Source organism: Nannospalax galili, unplaced genomic scaffold (genome assembly GCF_000622305.1).
Source record: "Nannospalax galili isolate Female #2095 unplaced genomic scaffold, S.galili_v1.0 scaffold290, whole genome shotgun sequence".
NCBI classification, from domain to species: Eukaryota; Metazoa; Chordata; class Mammalia; order Rodentia; family Spalacidae; genus Nannospalax; species Nannospalax galili.
Genome location: NW_008331486.1, coordinates 1800254 through 1818697, shown reverse-complemented (window position 1 = coordinate 1818697; position 18444 = coordinate 1800254). Strand labels below are relative to the sequence as shown.

The following is an 18444-nucleotide window of genomic DNA, read 5'->3' as shown; positions in this document are numbered from 1 at the left end:
CAGGGCGGTGCGGGCGGGAGGGGGCGGTGGTGTGAGAGGCGGAGGGGGCGGTGCGTGCCGGGGACGCGCGCCGGCGACCATGGCGCTCGTCCGGCTGGAGCGAGTGCGTTAGCCCCAGGAGGCGGCGGCAGCGGCGGCGGCTGCCAGGGAGCGAGCCTCAAGCGGGCGGGCCCCTGCCTAAGGGAAGGGAGGAAGGGGCGGGGAGAGCGCCGGAGGGAGGCCGGTCGGCGGCGGGCGGGCGGGCTGCGCAGCGCTGAGAGGGCCCCGCGGGCCCATGAGGAGGCCCGGGGACCATGGGCTCCAGGATCAAGTGAGTGCGGCCGGGCGGAGCCGGGCCGGGAGCAGGGGAGGCGAGGTCGGGCCAGGGCTGCAGGCCGCGGGCTGCCCTGGGGGACTTGTTGCCGGGACCGGAGGGGCGCCCCGCGTGGCAGCGTCACGCGGGGAGGGGGACGGTTACCATGGCGATACGGGAAGGTGCGGTGGCGGGGTGTGCGCGGGGTGTCGGGGCGCGGGCGCTCAGGTGTCCCCCTCCTCACCTGAGGGCGGGAACCGCGGAGATGGCTCTGCGGGGTTAACAGAGCACCCAGAAAATGGTCCTACAACTGTGGAGTTGGGGGAGGTCTCCGGAAGCAAGGCACCAAATGGGTGTGTTTGCGGCGCCCCCGAGAGTTGGCATGATCTGTGGTTGCAGCCTGGCTGCCTGAGGCCTTGCAGCCCTTGATAGAATCGAGTGAGATTCCTAGAGGGAGAGGCCCCTGGTGAAGTTGATGGCTAGATGGCCTGGGCTGGAGGCCCTTCCCTCTCCTAGTCCCCCTTCTGTGAGTCTCCATACAAGCCAGGGCCAAACGCTGTGAAAGGAAGATACCTTTAGGTTGTAACTGAGCACCTGATTTTTGAAAAGGTTTTGTAATTCAATCTAGCAAATTCCTTCATTCATGCTTTTAGAGTCCCTGGTTTAGGTTTAGTTTTCTCGGGAAATTGTAGATCCTTGTAACTTCTGAACCCATTGAAACATTGTTGCCCTCCTCCTAGAGTTGGAAATTGACTTTGGAAAGTACAACTTTTAATGTGGTCCAATTTGGGTGTGTTATTTTGGACTGTATCTCCCCTCCCAGCCAAGTCCTGTTCTGGCCACTCCCTTCCTCAGTCCCAGAACTTGAGATGTTTTATCTCTAATCAGTAACAAATGTTCACTTTTTCTCTGTGACCAATAGAATTGTTTAAGGGCATTTAAAAGCAAAGTTGACAGCTTAAGGCTTTTCGGTAAAACAGCTTTCACAAGACACTATAAACGCTCGGAATGTGTTTATTTCAGCATTTTGAGAATTCTACTAGGGAAGTTTGAAAGGGGAAGGGCCTCAAGGGCAAAATCTAATAATTATTCAGACATTGCATCTCATGTCCAGGTAGTGCCCATGCAGCATGACCCTTGCCCATCAATGCATTTTCCTGAGTGGTTAGGGTTCTCATTTACAAAATGTGTCTAATATTTGTTGCAGAAGCCCTGGGACATCTGCTAAATGAAGTTAGAAAAGTTTGCTTATGAGAATGAACATGAAGACTTTAGATGACCTTTTTTTTTTTTTTATAGAAGCAAGGGGGAGGAAATTACAACATGCTCCATCCATATGAACTTGGGGGGAGGGGAGGAGTTGGTGTAAAAAGATTTTGTGAAGTATTGGGATTAAAAAGGCACTCCAAGTTCAGCTCTAGCTTCTAGGTGTGAGCTATAAACTTGGATTTCAATAGCACTTAGGAACACTTTCCAAAAGCTACCTTAGAGTTGCAGACTAAGCATAAGAATGCTTACCTTTCTTGTTATAGAGAAGTTTGGAGATTTGACGGACACAGGTGGTGAGTTTTCAAGCCAACATTAAAATGGAACAAGCAGAAGTTCAGAGGACTGGCTGTCATCTGCTCTTGCTCTCGACAGCAGCAGGTTGACAAATACATTTCTCAAGTATGTTTTGTAGACTGCATTGCTGTAATATCTGAGCACTAGAGAAAGGGAATTTACCAAGGCATGAAATTGCATTAAGCGTGAAATTAGTATGAAGAATGGCCTATTGATCTTCAAACTAGACTGCTCAGTGGCTTAAAAGAAGTTAGGCTTGGGAAATATGTTAGCTTGTGGTGAGATTGAAAGAGAATATGAAAAGAGAAGTCAGGAAAAGTAGTTGTGATTTATAGTGAGTGTTGGTTATGCAAGTTCCATCCATAGCTAGAAATAGAGATGGACAGGTGGTGAGGAAACTATCTACTTAGGTACCACTGTCACTGGAGAAAACAGCTTTTGGCCATTCTATCCTGTCAGGCAGAACAGAGGTTAACTCAAAGTGTTCACCTTGTTGAGGTGGAAGCTAAGTATGAAGGCCCCATCATGTAGGAGGATAGGAGGGTTAGGGCAGACTGAGCACTCTGGGCCTCTCCACGCTATCTTTGTTTTCTCTTGCTTGTTTCTGATACCATGTGCTGTTACAAGGACGTTGTGGAATCAGATGTGGGTTCAAATTCTAGCTATCTTTTTTTTATGCTGACTATGAAACTTGGACTACATCTGTGAATCTAGGTTTTCCTGAAAGTAAAAGGGACCTGTAGGATTGTTATGAACAGTAAACACATGTTAATATGATTGCCAGGCCTGTATTAAGAACTCTAATTGTTTTATACCTTCTTATCAAAAGACTAAGAACAGCTGGTTTTTTATGCCAGAAATGTCCGAGAGAGGCATGTTTCAGGAAATGGAAAATGAAGTTTTAGTGACCAAGGATTAAGACTGTTCTTGTGAAGAGCAGGACTTAACACTGTCACATTATTGAAAAATAAAAACTGAAGCCGGGTGTGGTGGCTCACGCCTTTAATCCCAGGCAGAGAGAGGCAGGCGGATCTCTATGAGTTCGAGGCCACCCTGGTCCACATAGTGAGTTCCAGGACATCCTGGGGCTATAGGGAGACCCTGTCTCAAAAAGCTCAAAAAAAAAAAAAGCTGATTAAACACACTGTAATTGTGAAGTTGGTGTCTGTTGTATGATTGGTGGTAAAGCATGCAAGTTGCTAGTCGCTGGTGGTTTGATGGTGCTTGATCAGACTTGCAGGCTAAGGCTGGCTGAGTAGTCTCTGTGTTAGGCACCATGGTAATGCTTAATGTGAACCATTTCATCAAACCCTCACAACTGCCCACTGGTGCCATTTATTAACCTCTGTTTTCACTTGAGAGAGTGGGAGTCTATAGGCGTAAGATCAGATGCCATCCCCAGGAAGTGTGCCCTGATGCTAGTTCCCTACCACCTGTCGGCTCCCGCGGTTCGGGTGCGGTACTGACATGTTTCTGTGGCCTCTTGTTCATTAAGATCACAGTACTAAACCTTGTTCCTTGTTGGTCTCATAATGAGTGGAACATAACCTTCTTGAGAGCAGGGACTAGAATTTGTGTTTTTTGTTTTTGGTTCCCTGTGTCAAACTGAGATTGACCCATGATTGTTTAGGAAGAATTTATGGGATGCATTTAACAAATAGGATCTGAATTAAGATCCCAAGACACTAAGTTCTTTGATTTAAATGTACACAGAGTTAAAAAGAACAATTTTCTGTTGGAACTTTTGAGGAAGAAAAGTTTTTGTAGTTCATATGTTTAAGCCAAATTGTCCTGGTCTAGGCAGAACATTTCTTTTACTAAAGAGTGTTTGTTTAGCCTGTGTTCTTTTTAATAAGAGAACATTGTCTTACTTCAAACCAAACATCTAAGCGACAATGGGAAGAGGTCACCAGTATTCAGGTAGTACTGTGAAAACCTAAACCTTAAGCTTGAGCATATTTATGTTTGAGGCATAAAAGGAGCAGAGGTAAATGACATTCTTGGATAGGTATGTTTAAATCTTATTTAGTGTTTGAGTGATCCCAGTGGACTGGAATGTGGTTAATATGAGGCAATTTAACTGATAATGCAGATGCACAGCAGGAAACTGTGGCAGTTTAATATTGCTTGTGGTGACATCCTAGAAATTGCTTCCAGGCACCAAGTACAGGAAGTGGGTTGTAAGTAATCGAAGGAAGTATTCTAAGTGAGTTTGAAGAGACCTGACATTTATGGGCTCAGAGAGAAGCATACTTTTAAGATTTGAAAGAATAGGGACAGGGTAGGGCAACCGATTTGGCCTCATGGTAGTGTTGCCTTAGCCCATATGCCTGTCTGCTGCCCTCCTCAGACTGACCTCCTTGATGTTGGTATTGGAGAGATCCATCTCTTCATTTTTCCTCCTATTGTAGAACCAAAGAGTGTCAAGCACATATTAAGCACTTAATAAACATTAGCTGTAATGATTATAATTATAGTAGTACTGTGCCCAACAGTGTGCTAAGTTCTAGGGGCACAAAAACAAAAAGATTTTTCTTTGCTCTAAGGCTTTCTAAAGTATTAGGCACAAGTACAAAATAAAAGCACAGCCCCCCACCTCTAACTTCCTCCTTCAAACCCCAAGTATAATTCAATACAGTAATTGCTATGTTGGCAGGGCTGCCACTAATGACTAGGTGACAGAGTTAAGGAGAGACTGTCTACCCTGGGGGTCAAGAAAGGAAGGGTTCATCAGGGAGATGATGTGTAAGTTGAGAGATGAATAAGGGCCCTAAAGGGGTAAGAGTGGTGAAGGCTGCTGTGGCATGACAGTGTGTTGTAAACAGAGGGAGTGGTATATATGAGGACAGCCTATTAGGGAAATAAAAATGTGACTTAAAATGTCAGGAATTGTGTTAGACATCAGGGATTATAATGGGGACCATACAGATTGTTCCTACTCTCATGGTGCTTACAGACTGGTGGACCTGACAGATAAACTGAGTAAATTCACTTGAAGTTATGTGGCTGTGTTATAAAGCAAACATCATGCTGAGAGGATGATTCAGATTGCTGGTCTATTTTGGATAGTGTGGTGGGAGGTGACACTTGAGCTCAGACTTAAAGGATGAAGAGGCATTCATCCAGGTCTGGGCAAGACTGCTCAAAGTAGAGGAAACCGTATACAGGGGTCTGGAGGCAAGAGAATCCTGGAGAGATTTCAGTAACTTGACAGTCTAGAGGGCTTGAGAAAGGGTTGATGGTAAAGAGACTTCAGGCAAGGTAAGAGAGAGCTTGAACTGAACCCTGTAGGTTGTGGGAATCTGAAAACTGCCTTCTTGAAATAGAATTCACATACTATAAAATTTTTGTTTAAGTAAATGCTTTTTAGTATGCATACAGAATTGTGGTCAGCCACCACCATCTAATTCTGGAGCATTTTATTAGAAAAAAACCCCATACCTGTTAGCAGTCACTCCCCGTTCTCCATTCTCCCAGACTCTGCTGTGCCTAGCTAACCACTAGTCTCCTTTCAGTTACTGTAGATTTTCCCATTCTGGGCATTTCATATAAATGGAATAATATATAATCCTTTGTGTATCTAGCAACTTTACCTTAGCATAATGGTTTTTTTTTTGGTCTTTTTGAAGCAGGGTCTCCCTGTAGCCCCAGCTATCCTGGAACTCACTATGTAGACCAGGCTGGCCTTGAACTCACAGAGATCCACCCGCCTCTGTCTCCCAAGTGCTGGGACTACAGGCGTGCGCCACCACGCCCGGCTCAGCATAATGGTTTTAAGGATATCCATGTTGTAGTATGTATGAGTCTTTTATTTTTTATTGCTGGGTAATAGTCCATTGTGTGCATGTACCACACTTTACTCCTCCCTTCATCAGTTGTTAAGTATTTGGGTCACTTCTACTTTTTCATTATTGCAGTGTTGCTTGTTGCTGTGAACACAGTGTAGACATATGCTTCATTTCTCTTGGGTGTATACCTAAGAGTGGAATTGCTAGATCTTATTTGATAACAAAATTATTTTCCAAAGCAGCTGTGCCACTTTGTGTAAAATGGTATTTCCTTGTGGTTTTGATTTAGCCTAAGTGAAACACAGAAAATACAGGTTAGCCAGGCTTCTCAGAAGAGGTTGAGACTTGAACTGAAAGAATGAGGAGACTTGGGAAAAAGGAGGGGCTCTCAAAGAATAATGAAAGTGTCTAGCTTCTGTGGAGATAAACCTCTCTTGGTTGTCAAGTCCAGAGACGGGGCAACCTTGCTTCTTTTAAAAAAAGTTAGTTTCTGGAAATTTTCCTACATGTTTATAATGTCTTTTGATCATACTCACTCCCTTTTACTTCTATTTGTTCCCCTCTTCTGCTGTATCCCTTCTTTCCAACTGTCCAACTAGTTCCTCTCTTCTCTGTCTCTCTCTGTCTCTCTGTCTCTCTCTCTGTCTCTCTCTCTCTCTGTCTCTCTCTCTGGGTGTGTGTCCCACTGAGTTTAGAGTTGCATGAACATGGGTGGGCAGCCTTGCTTGTGACATAGCTCTGCTTCATTCTGTTTTTGGACTGCTCTTTAAGGGATCTCATTACCAAATTGCAGACTTGCTGCTTCTTGTGGCATCTTGTACGGCACAAATCCTACATCTCTGCTTTGGGATGAGACTAGGAGCTGAGATGTTCCTTCTCTTCATGCCCCTTTTCTCTCCAGCTCAGTGCTTCCATCCCAGCCCCAGTAGAAAGACATGGAGTGGTGAAAGAAGTCTTCTCAGAGCCTGGGCTTGCCATTATCAGTGCCCAGGGTCAGCCCTTGAATTTTCATGAATTTTATAGACACTGTATTGGTGCTGCTCCATGCTTCTGCTCTTAGCAGTGCAGTCAACTTGAAGTCTTTTATGACAGATAGGAAGGTGAACACAGGGAAGGTAAATGTTTGCATTAAGGCTGTTAAATCTGTGCAAATTCCTGGCTGGAATGCTGGTTGCAATTTCAAAGGTTAAGCTTTTTTTCTCTGGCTCAAGGGGAAACTAATCTCTGGATTTCCAACATCCTTTTTGCTTAGAAGGATTTTGTTGGGACATGGAAAGATAAACAGGGAAGAATAATAAAAACAAAGTTGGTCTTCTTTACTTTATTGGAATCCATACCCATTCTTTCCTCATGTGCCACATAAGGACATTTTGGTTGCTGATAGATCCAATACACAACTGATGGACCCACGGTAATCTTATAGTAGCCTTGTCTATGATGTGCACACAAGAAAATTGCCTAACAACACATTTCTCAGTATATATTTCCACCATTGCATTTAGGATTTGGGAAGAATCCGGATTGAAAAAAAAAGTATATTCAAAGTAAAAGCAAAATTAAATTATGTTTAAAACATCTGTCACTGTTGAAAAGACAGGTGACGGTCCAAAAGTTTGTCCATCAGCTATGCCATTTAGAATGTACTAAGAGTAGGTCAGCATCTGTCAAGAACAAGAACACTTCAGACAGAGGGGACTCCGCAAAAGCCACAGGTAGAGTATAGCTGAAATATAGGACAAGTGGACCTAGATTACAGGACAAAGACTTGAAAACAGGTTTGTGCCACTGAAGAGCTAAGTAAGGGCTGTGATAGGAGCAGCTGGGGCTTTTAGGTAGACTACCCTGGCACAGTAGGTTAGAGCAGTGATAAAACACTGGGTTGCACAAGATGAGCCACTGGAGTGTCAGGAAAATATATTAGACCATATGTTTATTTTAACGATCTCTCAGAACTTCTGTATTTTCTAATGTGTTAATATAGTAAGGACAGTTATAGTTCATAGTGAATGTATGCCAGGTTTTTACTGATAGGAATATGTGGGGGGGAAAGGGCGTCTACTAGATTGTGGCACTGTGTAATAGTTTATTACTGTAGCAGATCAAATCCTGATCTAAGATTTTGGCAGTGGAAAGAAAAGGGATGGATTTCAGAGAGGCAGAGCTGACAGGATGTGGTGAACCAAAGCGATGAAGATGACCCAGCAAACTTGGCAAAGTTATATTGTAAATGGGGCACTTGTAAGGTGCGGACTGGCTCATGATATGTTTGCTGTTCTGAAGATTCTGAAGACAGGTGAAAAGTTATAATTGGGAGACAGCATTTTTGTTTGCAGTGAGAAAGTAAGGAATGTTTAAGAGCCCCACAGTGAATGTATGTGCTCTGGTAGATGAGTAAGATTTAGAGTGGACTGATTCAAGTTGCAAGAAGGAAACCTGTCCATGGCAGATGTAGCAAGAGAGCAAGAGAAACAAAACAAACAACTTTTGAACTCCTGTTAAGCACAGGAAAGGTTTTAGGGATGTTGCACTGATTTTGCCCAGGCCTTGTGGTTAAGTGAAAAGAAGGAAACAAATCTAGAGAAGATGCTGCTTGATTCCAAGCAGTTTGTACTCCAGGCTGAGAGGAGCAGGGGATGGGAGATAGGGGATGGGAGATGGTGGGGCTGGAGTGTTGAGTCCTACTTCATCCCATATAGGTCTGCATGATACAGCCACCTTAAAACTTACTGTTCCTTTCAGCCTTTGTGTGTGTGTGTGTGTGTGTGTGTGTGTGTGTGTGTGTGTGAAGGAATGTGAATAAATCACTTATAAGGTTGTCGTGAGGGTCAAAAGAGGTCTTGTGTCTAGCCCTCAGCAGAGATGTGGATTTGTAAATGGCAGTGATCATAAGTATTGCTTGATGAGGATAAAGCATGCTGTCATCTGAAAACCTGAAGTTTAAAAGAGTTGAAGGGAAGCAAATGCATTCAAGTTTAGTTTCTGTTTTTTTTCCCCCAAATAACATATTTGCTTCCTTTTAGTGAGACAGTTAAGATGTATGGTATGTTTTCCTGGATTTATTTGAGGGACTGGGATGCTGATGTCTGAAAAGTGCTATTTGTCTTGCTGCTTTGGAAGCCATAGTCTCCTGAGTTCAGACGAGCATGCACAGAATCAGAGCTGTAATGTTTGAGAGCATTTTATGACCTCTCAGAAATATTGGAAAGTTTTATTCAGTGTATTAAAAGATTTACATCAATAGTACACACACACACACACACACACACACACACACACACACACATACACACACGCATTTGCTTTAGCTAGTATCACTGTCAGCCATTTTTCTATGGTGCTTGGAGTGTTTTTAAATGATTTTATTTTGGAAAAATTTAACCTTCTATAAACGTAGAGCAGGGTAATGAGCCCCAGACACTCTTGTCAGTCTCCACACATTAATTTATGGCTTCCCTAGTTTCAGTCACAGCTAATGGATTGTGACTCTCTCTTCCACCCTCCAGAGGTCCTGGCTTATTCTGAATCAAATTCCAGATGACACATCTCATTCTTAAATATTTCTGTCTCCGAAATACAGTCTTTTGAAACAGTAATGCCACACCAGAAAAAAAGTTCTTGATATTATCAGATATCTATTCAGTGTTTAAAGTCTTTTAGACTTACCAAAAATTTCTTAAAATTTTTTATTCATTATTTGTGTGTGTGTGTGTGTGTGTGTGTGTGTGTGTTTGGAGGTCAGAGGACAACTTTGTGGAATTTGTTCTCTCACCTGTGGGTTCTGGGGGTTGAACTTAAGTGGTCAGGCTTACATGATAGGATGGCAAGCGCCTTTACCCTCTGAGCCATATTGCTGCCTGCCACCCCTCCAGTTATTTTAAAAAAGGATTTGTTTGAATCCCCTGAGGTCATAACACTGTACTTGGTTATGTATCTCATAAATCTTTTTTCCATTTTTGTAACATTTCTTAGAGAAGTGGACTCTTGGTCCTATATAATTTTCATTGCATCCTCATGGTTTATGTAATATGTTCTACTTCCTATCAGTAGGTAACTAGATTAAGTGATTTGATGAGATTCAAGTTCATTTTCTTGGCAAGTGGTATTAAAAAGTGGTGGTGATGAACTAGAGAACTGGCTCAGGGGTTAAGAGTACTGGCTGCTCTTGCAGAGGGCTCAGGCTCAATTGCTAGCACCAACATGGCAGCTCACAAGTGCCTGTAACTCCAGTTTCAAGGGATCCAATGCCCTCTTCTGGCCTCCACAGACATTGTGCACATGTGGTGCACTTACATACATGCAGGCAAAACATTCATACACATAAAATTTTTAAATATATATTTAAAAAGTGGTAATGAGTACTTCCATCAGTAAGCACATTGTATCTGGTAATCTCTCCTTTTGATTAGTTTGCTAGGGATTGTAAATACTGATATTCTGTTTTTATCATTTTTTCTCCCTACTAGCTGGAATTACTATATAAAGAAAGACTTTCCCATGTGAACCATTTGAATGCTATGAGGTATGGTTCACAGAATAAATACTTGATTTTTTTTGGCCTTTTTTTGAAACAGGGTCTCCCTGTAGCCCCAGTTGGTCTGGAACTCACCATGTAGACCAGGCTGGCCTTGAACTCACAGAGATCTGCTTGCCTGTGCCTCCCTAGTACTGGGACTACAGACGTCCACGCCTGGCTTGAAGGTGACTATTTTTGTTGGAAGGAATGTCACCTTAAAGGCATATATTTAATCCTATTTGCTTTTTCCCTATCTACTGTGGTTATTATCTCCATTGTTTAATTTTTCTTTTTTTGTTCAGTGGGAACTTCTTTAAGTAAATGCTTGAAGTTCTTTTGACAGGATTCCAGTAGTTTCTAATAGTGTTCTTGCTTTTGGCATGATAAGATGTTCTAGGGCCATCAAGTGTTTCTTCCTCCAGACCTGTATGCCACCATTGTGTGCTTATGGTGTGAAATGACATTAGTGATCTTCATCTGGGTTTTAGGAGTTTTGTTTTCCATTGTGGGAAGGTTTGCTACTAGGTCAGTTATTATTTCCAGGCTTCTCCAGAGGTCAGAACTAGAAATGTGTTTGTATGTGCTTATAGGTAAACTACATTACTGAGCATGGTGCCACATGCTTGTTATCCCAGCTCTTGAGAGACTGAGGCAGATGGATTGCAAGTTCCTGGCCAGCCTGGGCTATATAATGACCTGCCTTAACACCACAACAGAAATGTGAACTGTGTCATATGTTCATATCAATCTTTTCCAATTCCAGATACAGCAGTTTTATTTACCTTCATCACCCTTATACCTGAATCTCCCATTCTCATGCCAGAAGACTTAACTTCCAACATCATCATTACTCTTTGACTTTTCCTATAATGTCCAGGCAGTACCAACATTGCCACCAGCAATAAAAGAGTGTGTGCCACCATGCCTGGCCTCCAAAAACATACCATTTTTAAGCAGCCACATGATAGAAGTGCAGCATTGAGGGAGGGGGTTGCTTCAGAGAAAGAGAAAGCCCAGAGTGTCTGGAAAACCATCATTTCCAGGCTGTGGCCAGTAAGAAAGCAAAAAGAAAAATCAGTTTTCTTCAGGGACAAGCTCCCTGATAGCATATGTGTGTGTGTGTGTGTGTGTGTGTGTGTGTGTGTGTGTGTGTGTGTGTGTGTATGTGTGTGTGTGTGCATATACATACACATATATACATTGTAACATATGTAACAATATCGTGATATTGAGAAGGAGTGGGGGGGATGTGGGAGGAGTTAGAAGGAGAGAAAAGGGTGAAAATGTGACTCATGAAATTATCAAAAAAATTAAAGAAAAAGGGAAAGTGAGGGTTTTCTCAGTTAGAAAGGCAGGCAGGGTGAGCATAGCTACATGGCTGCAGCTCTGTAAGCAACTACTAGGGTCACTTTTTGAAGGAAATTTAATTTATTATGTAATTACATATAATATAGTTTCAAAGATAAATCTGTAGAGAAGATATAATCATAAAAGTCTCATATCCTTGTTCTATCCCTCTTCCTTTCTTCATAGGTAACTGGTTTGTTTTTAGCTCTTTACTTGTACTTCCACTGAAAATAAGGAAGACAGATACATAGATGTATTCACAAATCTTTCCAGGCCTTCAGATGAGGGTAACATTTTTCTCCATTTGACTTTTTCTCATCTTGTAAAGAGATCACCTTTAGCACTAATAGGAGTCATCTGTACTTCTCTGTAGACAGCATACTATTCTTTTGGATAAATGGACTATAGCTTATTTAGCCAGCCTCACACTGATGGTTATTTAGGTTACAGATGCTACAAAAATAATCTCATGTATGTGGTTTTGTATTAGGAATAGACTTCCTGGGTCAAATGGTAAGTTTAGGGCTGGGACTAAGTGTATATGTAATTTTGCTAGATATTCCTTTCCACAGGGTCTGTGCCAGTTCACACTGTCACAGGAGAGTGTTGGTTACCTTATAGCTTCATCAACAAAGTGTGTCAAACTTTAAACATTATTTAATTTGGGCTGGGACGTAACTCAGTTTGTAGAATGCTTGCCTAGCATGCAGGCAGTCCTAGATTTAATCTCCGGTACTGTGTAGACCAGGTATGGTGGTGTACACTTTTTTTTTTTTTTTGGTCTTTTTGAGACAGGGTCTCCCTATAGCCCCAGCTGGCCTAGAACTCACTATGTAGACCAGGCTGGCCTTGAACTCAGAGATCCCTCTCGAGTGCTGAGTGCTGGGATTAAAGGCCTGATGGTAATGTACATTTTTAATCTCAACACTCAGTAGATTAAGACAGGAGGGTCAGAAGTTCAAGGTCATCCAGTGCTACACATAGCGAGTTGGAAGCCACTCTGGGCTATTTGAGGCCCTGTCTCAAAAAAAAATTATTTTAATTGGAAACATATTTTATAAGCTCACCAGGAGCAACAAGCCTCTGTCCTTATCTTCTCCAGTTCTACTATTTGGAGACAAACTCTATTAATTGGTCCTTTTCTGTTTGTTTTTTAAAATTATTTTTATTTTATGTGCCTGAGTGTTTTGCCTGCATGTAAGTGTACCCATGTGTGCAATGCCTGCAGAGGCCAGAAGAGGACATAGGATCCCCTGGAACTGGAGTTATGAACAGTTTTTAGCCACCATGTGGGTGCTGAGAACTGAACCTGGGTCCTCTGCAAGAGCTGCCAGTGCTCTTAACTGCTGAGCCATCCCTCCAGTCCGCCCCCCCCCCCCCAATTGTTTTTTTTTTTTGTTTGTTTGTTTTAGGACTTTTTGAGACAGGATTTCCCTTTAGCTCCAGCTGGCTTGGAGCTCACTATGTAGACCAGGATGGCCTTGATCTCACTGAGATCTGCCTGCCTCTGCCTCTGCCTCTTGAGTGTGTTTTGTTGTTTTTTGAGACAGTGTCTTGCTATGTAGCCCTGGCTGGCCTAGAACTCAGAAAGATCTGCCTGCCTCTGCCTCCCTAGTGTTGGGATTAAAGGCATGTGCCACCTTACCTGGCTAGCTGGTCCTATTTTTAGTTCTTCTGTTGGTTCATACATAGTGCTAGATAAATCTGTTAAATCTTGATAGTAATTGTTGATTCCTTGAAATGAAAAACTAATGCCTTTATAGTACTTTTCTTTTTGTGTTTTTGTTTTTCTTTCTTTTTTTTCAGTCCTGTGATTGAACCGAGGGCCTTGAAAAACTATACCGCCCTCAGCTCTTGTCTGGTGTTTTCTATATTTATATTATGCTGATTATGATAGTGGTTAACTATACTTAAACCTCTTTATTGTTTCATTAACTTTCCTCAGTGTCTCTTGACTCAACTCTTTGAAAGGTAGGGAGGAAGATCACCAAAGCTTGCTGGTCTACCTTCTCTGAGCTGAACTTTTGCTTTATATGGTAACTTGATTTTTAAAAATTAATTTGTTTATTTTAGTAGGTTTTTTAAAAGATTTATTTTTTAAAAAATTAATGTGTATGAGTGTTTGCATTTATATATGTGCACTATGTATGTGCAATGCCTGTGAAAGCTAGACGAGGGCATTCGATCTTTTGGAGTTGAAGTTACAGGTGATTATGGGTGGCCATGTGGGTGTTGGATACTGAACTCAGGTCCTCTTTTAAGAGCACCCAGTACTTAAATTAGACATATGACCAGAGTCAAGCTTTCAGTGCTTCATGCTTAGGTTAACTTTAGAAATACAATGTTTGCCGGGCATGGTGGCGCACACCTTTAATCCCAGCACTTGGGAGGCAGAGGCAGGCAGATCTCTGTGAGATTGAGGCCAGCCTGGTCTACATAGTGAGTTCCAGGTCATCTGGGGCTACAGGGAGACCCTGTCTCAAAAAAGACAAAACCAAAACAAAAATAGAATGTTTGTTGTGAGTATTTAAATACAAGACTGTAATGTAATTTCACTAGGCCATATAGGGCATTAGAATAACATTTCCTTTCCATTTGATGAAAAATGTTAATGATGTTAGAGCCAAGTGAACTTTTCTTTTTTTTTTTTTTTTTTTGGTTTTTTTGAGACAGGGTCTCCCTGTAGCCCCAGCTGTCCTGGAACTCACTATGTAGACTGGAACTCACTATGTAGACCAAGCTGGCCTTGAACTCACAGGGATCTGTCTGCCTCCCGAGTGCTGGGATTAAAGGCATGCGCCACCATGCCTGCCGAACTTTTCTTCTTATAGTTCATCTGTGATTTAATATATTGTGCTTATCATTTTTATATTTAAAAAAAAGTTTTGCATTTATTTATATAAAACAGTAATGGCAGATAGTAACCAACTCAGTATTGTGTAAGTACTCCCTCCTCATGTTGGCAGCCATTGTGAGAGTCTGGACAGCTTAGGTTCTCCTTAAAAGGTAGCTTTATGATCAGGGCTTATTGAGGCCATTTCTGTGCCATTTTGGAGCTGGCTTAGTGTGGTTCTTGGACTTGGCCTCATGTGCAGTTCCCTGTGGTGAAACAGTACCTGAGACTGGGGCAGAAAGTGAGATCTGGGTTCTTGTTTCTTCAATTGTATTCTTTCTCTTCCTTTCCCTCATCTTGTATTTCACACTTTTTTCTTCTTCTTACATTATTTGCTTTTTATACCTTTTCCTCAAACTTTAAATCATACTTGTGGTTTTATAGAGGTTCTACCCCCTACCTCCCACCACTTCCCTCCTTTCCCGTTCCAGTCTGTAAAAGTCAACTGTATTGTAATCTTGAATATTCCTCCCCTACTGTCCTGAGTTGATTTCATTATCTCCTGGTCCCTGGAGATTTGGTTTTAATTTATTTGCTGGAATACAAGTTCAAGTTCTTATAGAAAACAGCCACACAATGGACTTGCAGAAGGCGTGCCTAAAAAGTAAACGAGTTCTTGATCAGGAATGACAAGTGCTACTTTTCATTGAGGTTTAGGATGAGAAATATCCCCTGAACTTTTCCTACCACCTTTTAGCTGGATTCCTCTGACATTGCTCTGCCTGTCATCACCAGGTTGGGGTTTTATGTCCAGGTTCTCTACTCAGCCTCCATTGAGATCCAAAGTAAGGGATTTCCTTTTGACTATGGGGCAGGTGTGCGTGGGTGCATGTTTGCGAGCAAGTGTGTGAGTTCTGCCTTCTTGTAGGCCTCCACTGATACCCCTTGGCCATGTGGGCCAGTGTGTTCTTACTGCTGTCCTCCCATGGTCTCATCTGACACTGTAGATAGAGGGGAGCAGTCTGGACCTGTTCCTTAGTCTCCATAGGATTTCCTTGGTATAATGGTAGTAGAGAACAGGAGGGGAGTCTAGGTTCTCCCTGAGCCACCTGAAGTCACAGTGGGAGCTAGGGAGAGAGTGTCCTCCTCATTACTGCCTTGTGGGGATGATAAAAGTTAGGCCTCTTGTCTGCTTTCTGTGAGACTACCCTGACAGGAGATAGTAGCTGAAGATGTAGACTACCTGCTTGTTCTTTGTGGGCTCGGGTGAGGTAGAGACTACAGGTTTTTCTGGGGCGTTATTTTAGTGATTATTTTCCTAAAAGTTTTCTGTCATCATTTTATTATAGTTTCTTTATATCAATTCATGTTTCTAGGAGTCAATTTCTTTAGCTTCAACTCTGCTGTTAGATTTAAAAAAAGATTGATTGATTTTGTGTGTGTGTGTGTGTGTGTGTGTGTGTGCTGGCATGTGCATATCACAGCACTCTTCATGGAGGTCAGAGGACAACTTTCTAGAGTCAGTTCTCAGCTTCCACCTTGTTACAGCAGGGTCTCTCCTGTTTCTGATCTGTACAGTGTACTTCAGCCTAGCTGGCCAGCAAGCTTCCGCCTCTCATCTGCCGGGATTACAGATGTACACTACTGTATTTGGCTTTTTTTTTTTTCTAGTGGGTTCCAGGAATCTTGGGGTCCTATTGCTTTTGAAGCTAGTGCTTTTACCTGCTGAGTTATCTCCCAGCCCCTAGGTGTTTTTTTAAGCATGCATTTTTATTTTTTTGGATAATAAAAGGTACACAGATTTTTTTTTTTTTTCTTGAGACTGGATCTCAATATGTTGTCAATATTGGCCTTTGATTCTTAGATACTTCTGCTTTGATCTCCTGAGTGCTGGGATTACAAATATGCACTATCATACCTGGCTAAAGTATATTAACATATTAAGGATATGGCTTGATGATATTTGACTAGCTCTGTCAGCATCCAAATCAAAGTATAGAGTATCCTCAACACATTGTAAGACTTTTCATGCGCTCTTCACCCAGCTATTCAGAAATAATCACAGTTTTGATTTCTATCACTGTAGCAATTGTGCCCACTCCTGAACTTCATATAAACGGAATCTTGCAGTTTGTACTCAAGTGTCTGGTTTCTTTTGGTCATTATATCTGTGGAAATGGCCCACATTGCTGCACAGACCCATGGTTCATTCTCTTTCCTTGCTATGTAGCTCTCCACTCTGCTGATATGTCATAGTTTAGCCATTATATTATTCATAGGTGTTTAGATTGATTCCCATTTCTAGCTCTTGTGAATAAAGTTGCTGTGAACATTCTTAGGCACTGCATCTCTAGGTTAATTTGTAGAAAGTCGGTATTAACTATTGATTGAGTCATCTTTGTTAAGATTGTATTTCTCTCATTTAATTTTAAGTAGTGTTTCTGGGTATTTATATATTTATTTATTTATTTGTTTATTTTTGAGACAAGGTTTCCCTATAGTCCCAGGTAGCCTAGAACTTGCTGTGTTGACACCAGGCTGGCCTATGTCTCGTAGAGATCCGTCTGCCTCTGCCTCCTGAGTGCTGGAATTAAAGGTGTGTGCCACTATGTCCAGCCATGATATGTATTTTTTAAAGATATTTTATTTTTAATTGTATGTATGTGTCTATGGGTATGTGCATGTGTGAGTGTAGGTGCCCATGAGTCCAGTCCAGGCACTTGGAAACTGCCTGACATGGGTGCTAGGAACCCATCTTGGGTCTTTGTTAAGAGCAGTACCTGCTTCTAACTGCTGAGCCATTGCTCTAGCCTGTAATTTGTGGCCTTTGTTTGTTTGAGACAGAGTCTCCCTGATGCCCCAGCTGGCCTGGAACTCGCTATGTAGACCAGGCTGGCCTGGATCTCAGGGAGATCTGCCTGCCTCTGCCTCTGCCTCTCAAATGCTGGGATTAAAGGTGTGTGCCATCTCACCTGGCTTTGTTCTAGTTTTTTTTTTTTTTTTTTTTAAAGATCTTCACTTCGTTGTTAAAACACACAGTTTCATACAGAAAAATTCATTTTAAGGCAATTGACATTGAGACGTTTTCACATGCATTTCTAATCTCTACATGTATGACTATTACTGGTCACCAAAGGCTGGGATTAAAGGGGTGTGCCTTTCCCCCTGGCTTTTTTCTATTTTTTTTTTTTTTTTTTTTTAAAGATCTTCACTTCGTTGTTAAAACACACAGTTTCATACAGAAAAATTCATTTTAAGGCAATTGACATTGAGACGTTTTCATGTCATGGGAATATGGATTCCAGACATTTGGGTTTTGTTGGCCCTGAGCAATCGTAATGGGGAAGAACCGCAGGGTGTTGTCCTCTGAACCATACAGAAAGGAGGGTTGGAGAAGGGGCTTCCAGTATTCCTCTCCCAGAGAGGGGTAAAGGGGAAGGGCTCCCCCACAGCTGGCACAGGACCGAGGCCGATGGCCAATGCCCTGTAATGGTGGAGCAGAGGGTGGTGGGACTTCCTGCTTTTTACTAAGGGAGGCCTCAGACCCTAGCCTCTCATTTTCTGAATCCTCAGCAGTAGACATTACCTTTTTGTCAGAGCAAGGCTCTGCTAGTTTCACTGTGATTGGGAGCACTTGGAGTGAGCATCCTACTGTTGAATTTGTTTATCTATCTCCTTTAACATAAGATCATATTGTTCAGGGGCATGGGGGGAACTCCCTGCAGAGAGGCCAGAATGGCAGTTACGATGGAGTAGAATGACCCAGATTGTGGGCATCCCTCCTTGACCTTTTCTTTTTCTTTCTAGCTAAGAATAACACGTGAGCCCATTGTTCAGGATCCCAGCAGCAGGACTCCGCAAATCAAGGGGCAAGAGCCAAAAGTTCATCTAGCGCTTTGTCTACATCCTTTTCTGTTACCTTAATTCACCTACTCCTGAGGAGAGTAACCAACACTGCAGCATGGAGGGCTGGTGGAAGCTGGATGACTATTCCCCATTCTGGAGGTCACTCACCCTGCAAGGCATACCCAGAGGGACTCAGGAGCCATTTAAGGAGATGATCGGTGGAGACAGGAGCAACACACTAAACTGAAGACTGTGAGCCAAA

At 42.4% G+C, this 18444-nt stretch overlaps 1 protein-coding gene across 13 annotated transcripts in view; it reads left to right on the top strand.

Moving 5' to 3' along the window:
* Positions 1–45: 45 nt before the first annotated feature.
* Dennd1a (DENN domain containing 1A) overlaps positions 46–18444 on the top strand; it is a 534503-nt gene continuing 516104 nt past the window's right edge. For 6 of the 13 annotated variants that reach the window (XM_029559487.1, XM_029559468.1, XM_029559478.1 and 3 more), the window contains exon 1: positions 5079–5116. In XM_029559487.1, the coding sequence (XP_029415347.1) occupies positions 5094–5116 (23 nt within the window). In that variant the 5' untranslated portion in view covers positions 5079–5093. Of the gene's footprint in view, positions 311–5078; positions 5117–18444 lie in introns of those variants that run through there. The other 7 variants (XM_029559484.1, XM_008824487.2, XM_008824462.3 and 4 more) reach the window with 5 other exon arrangements.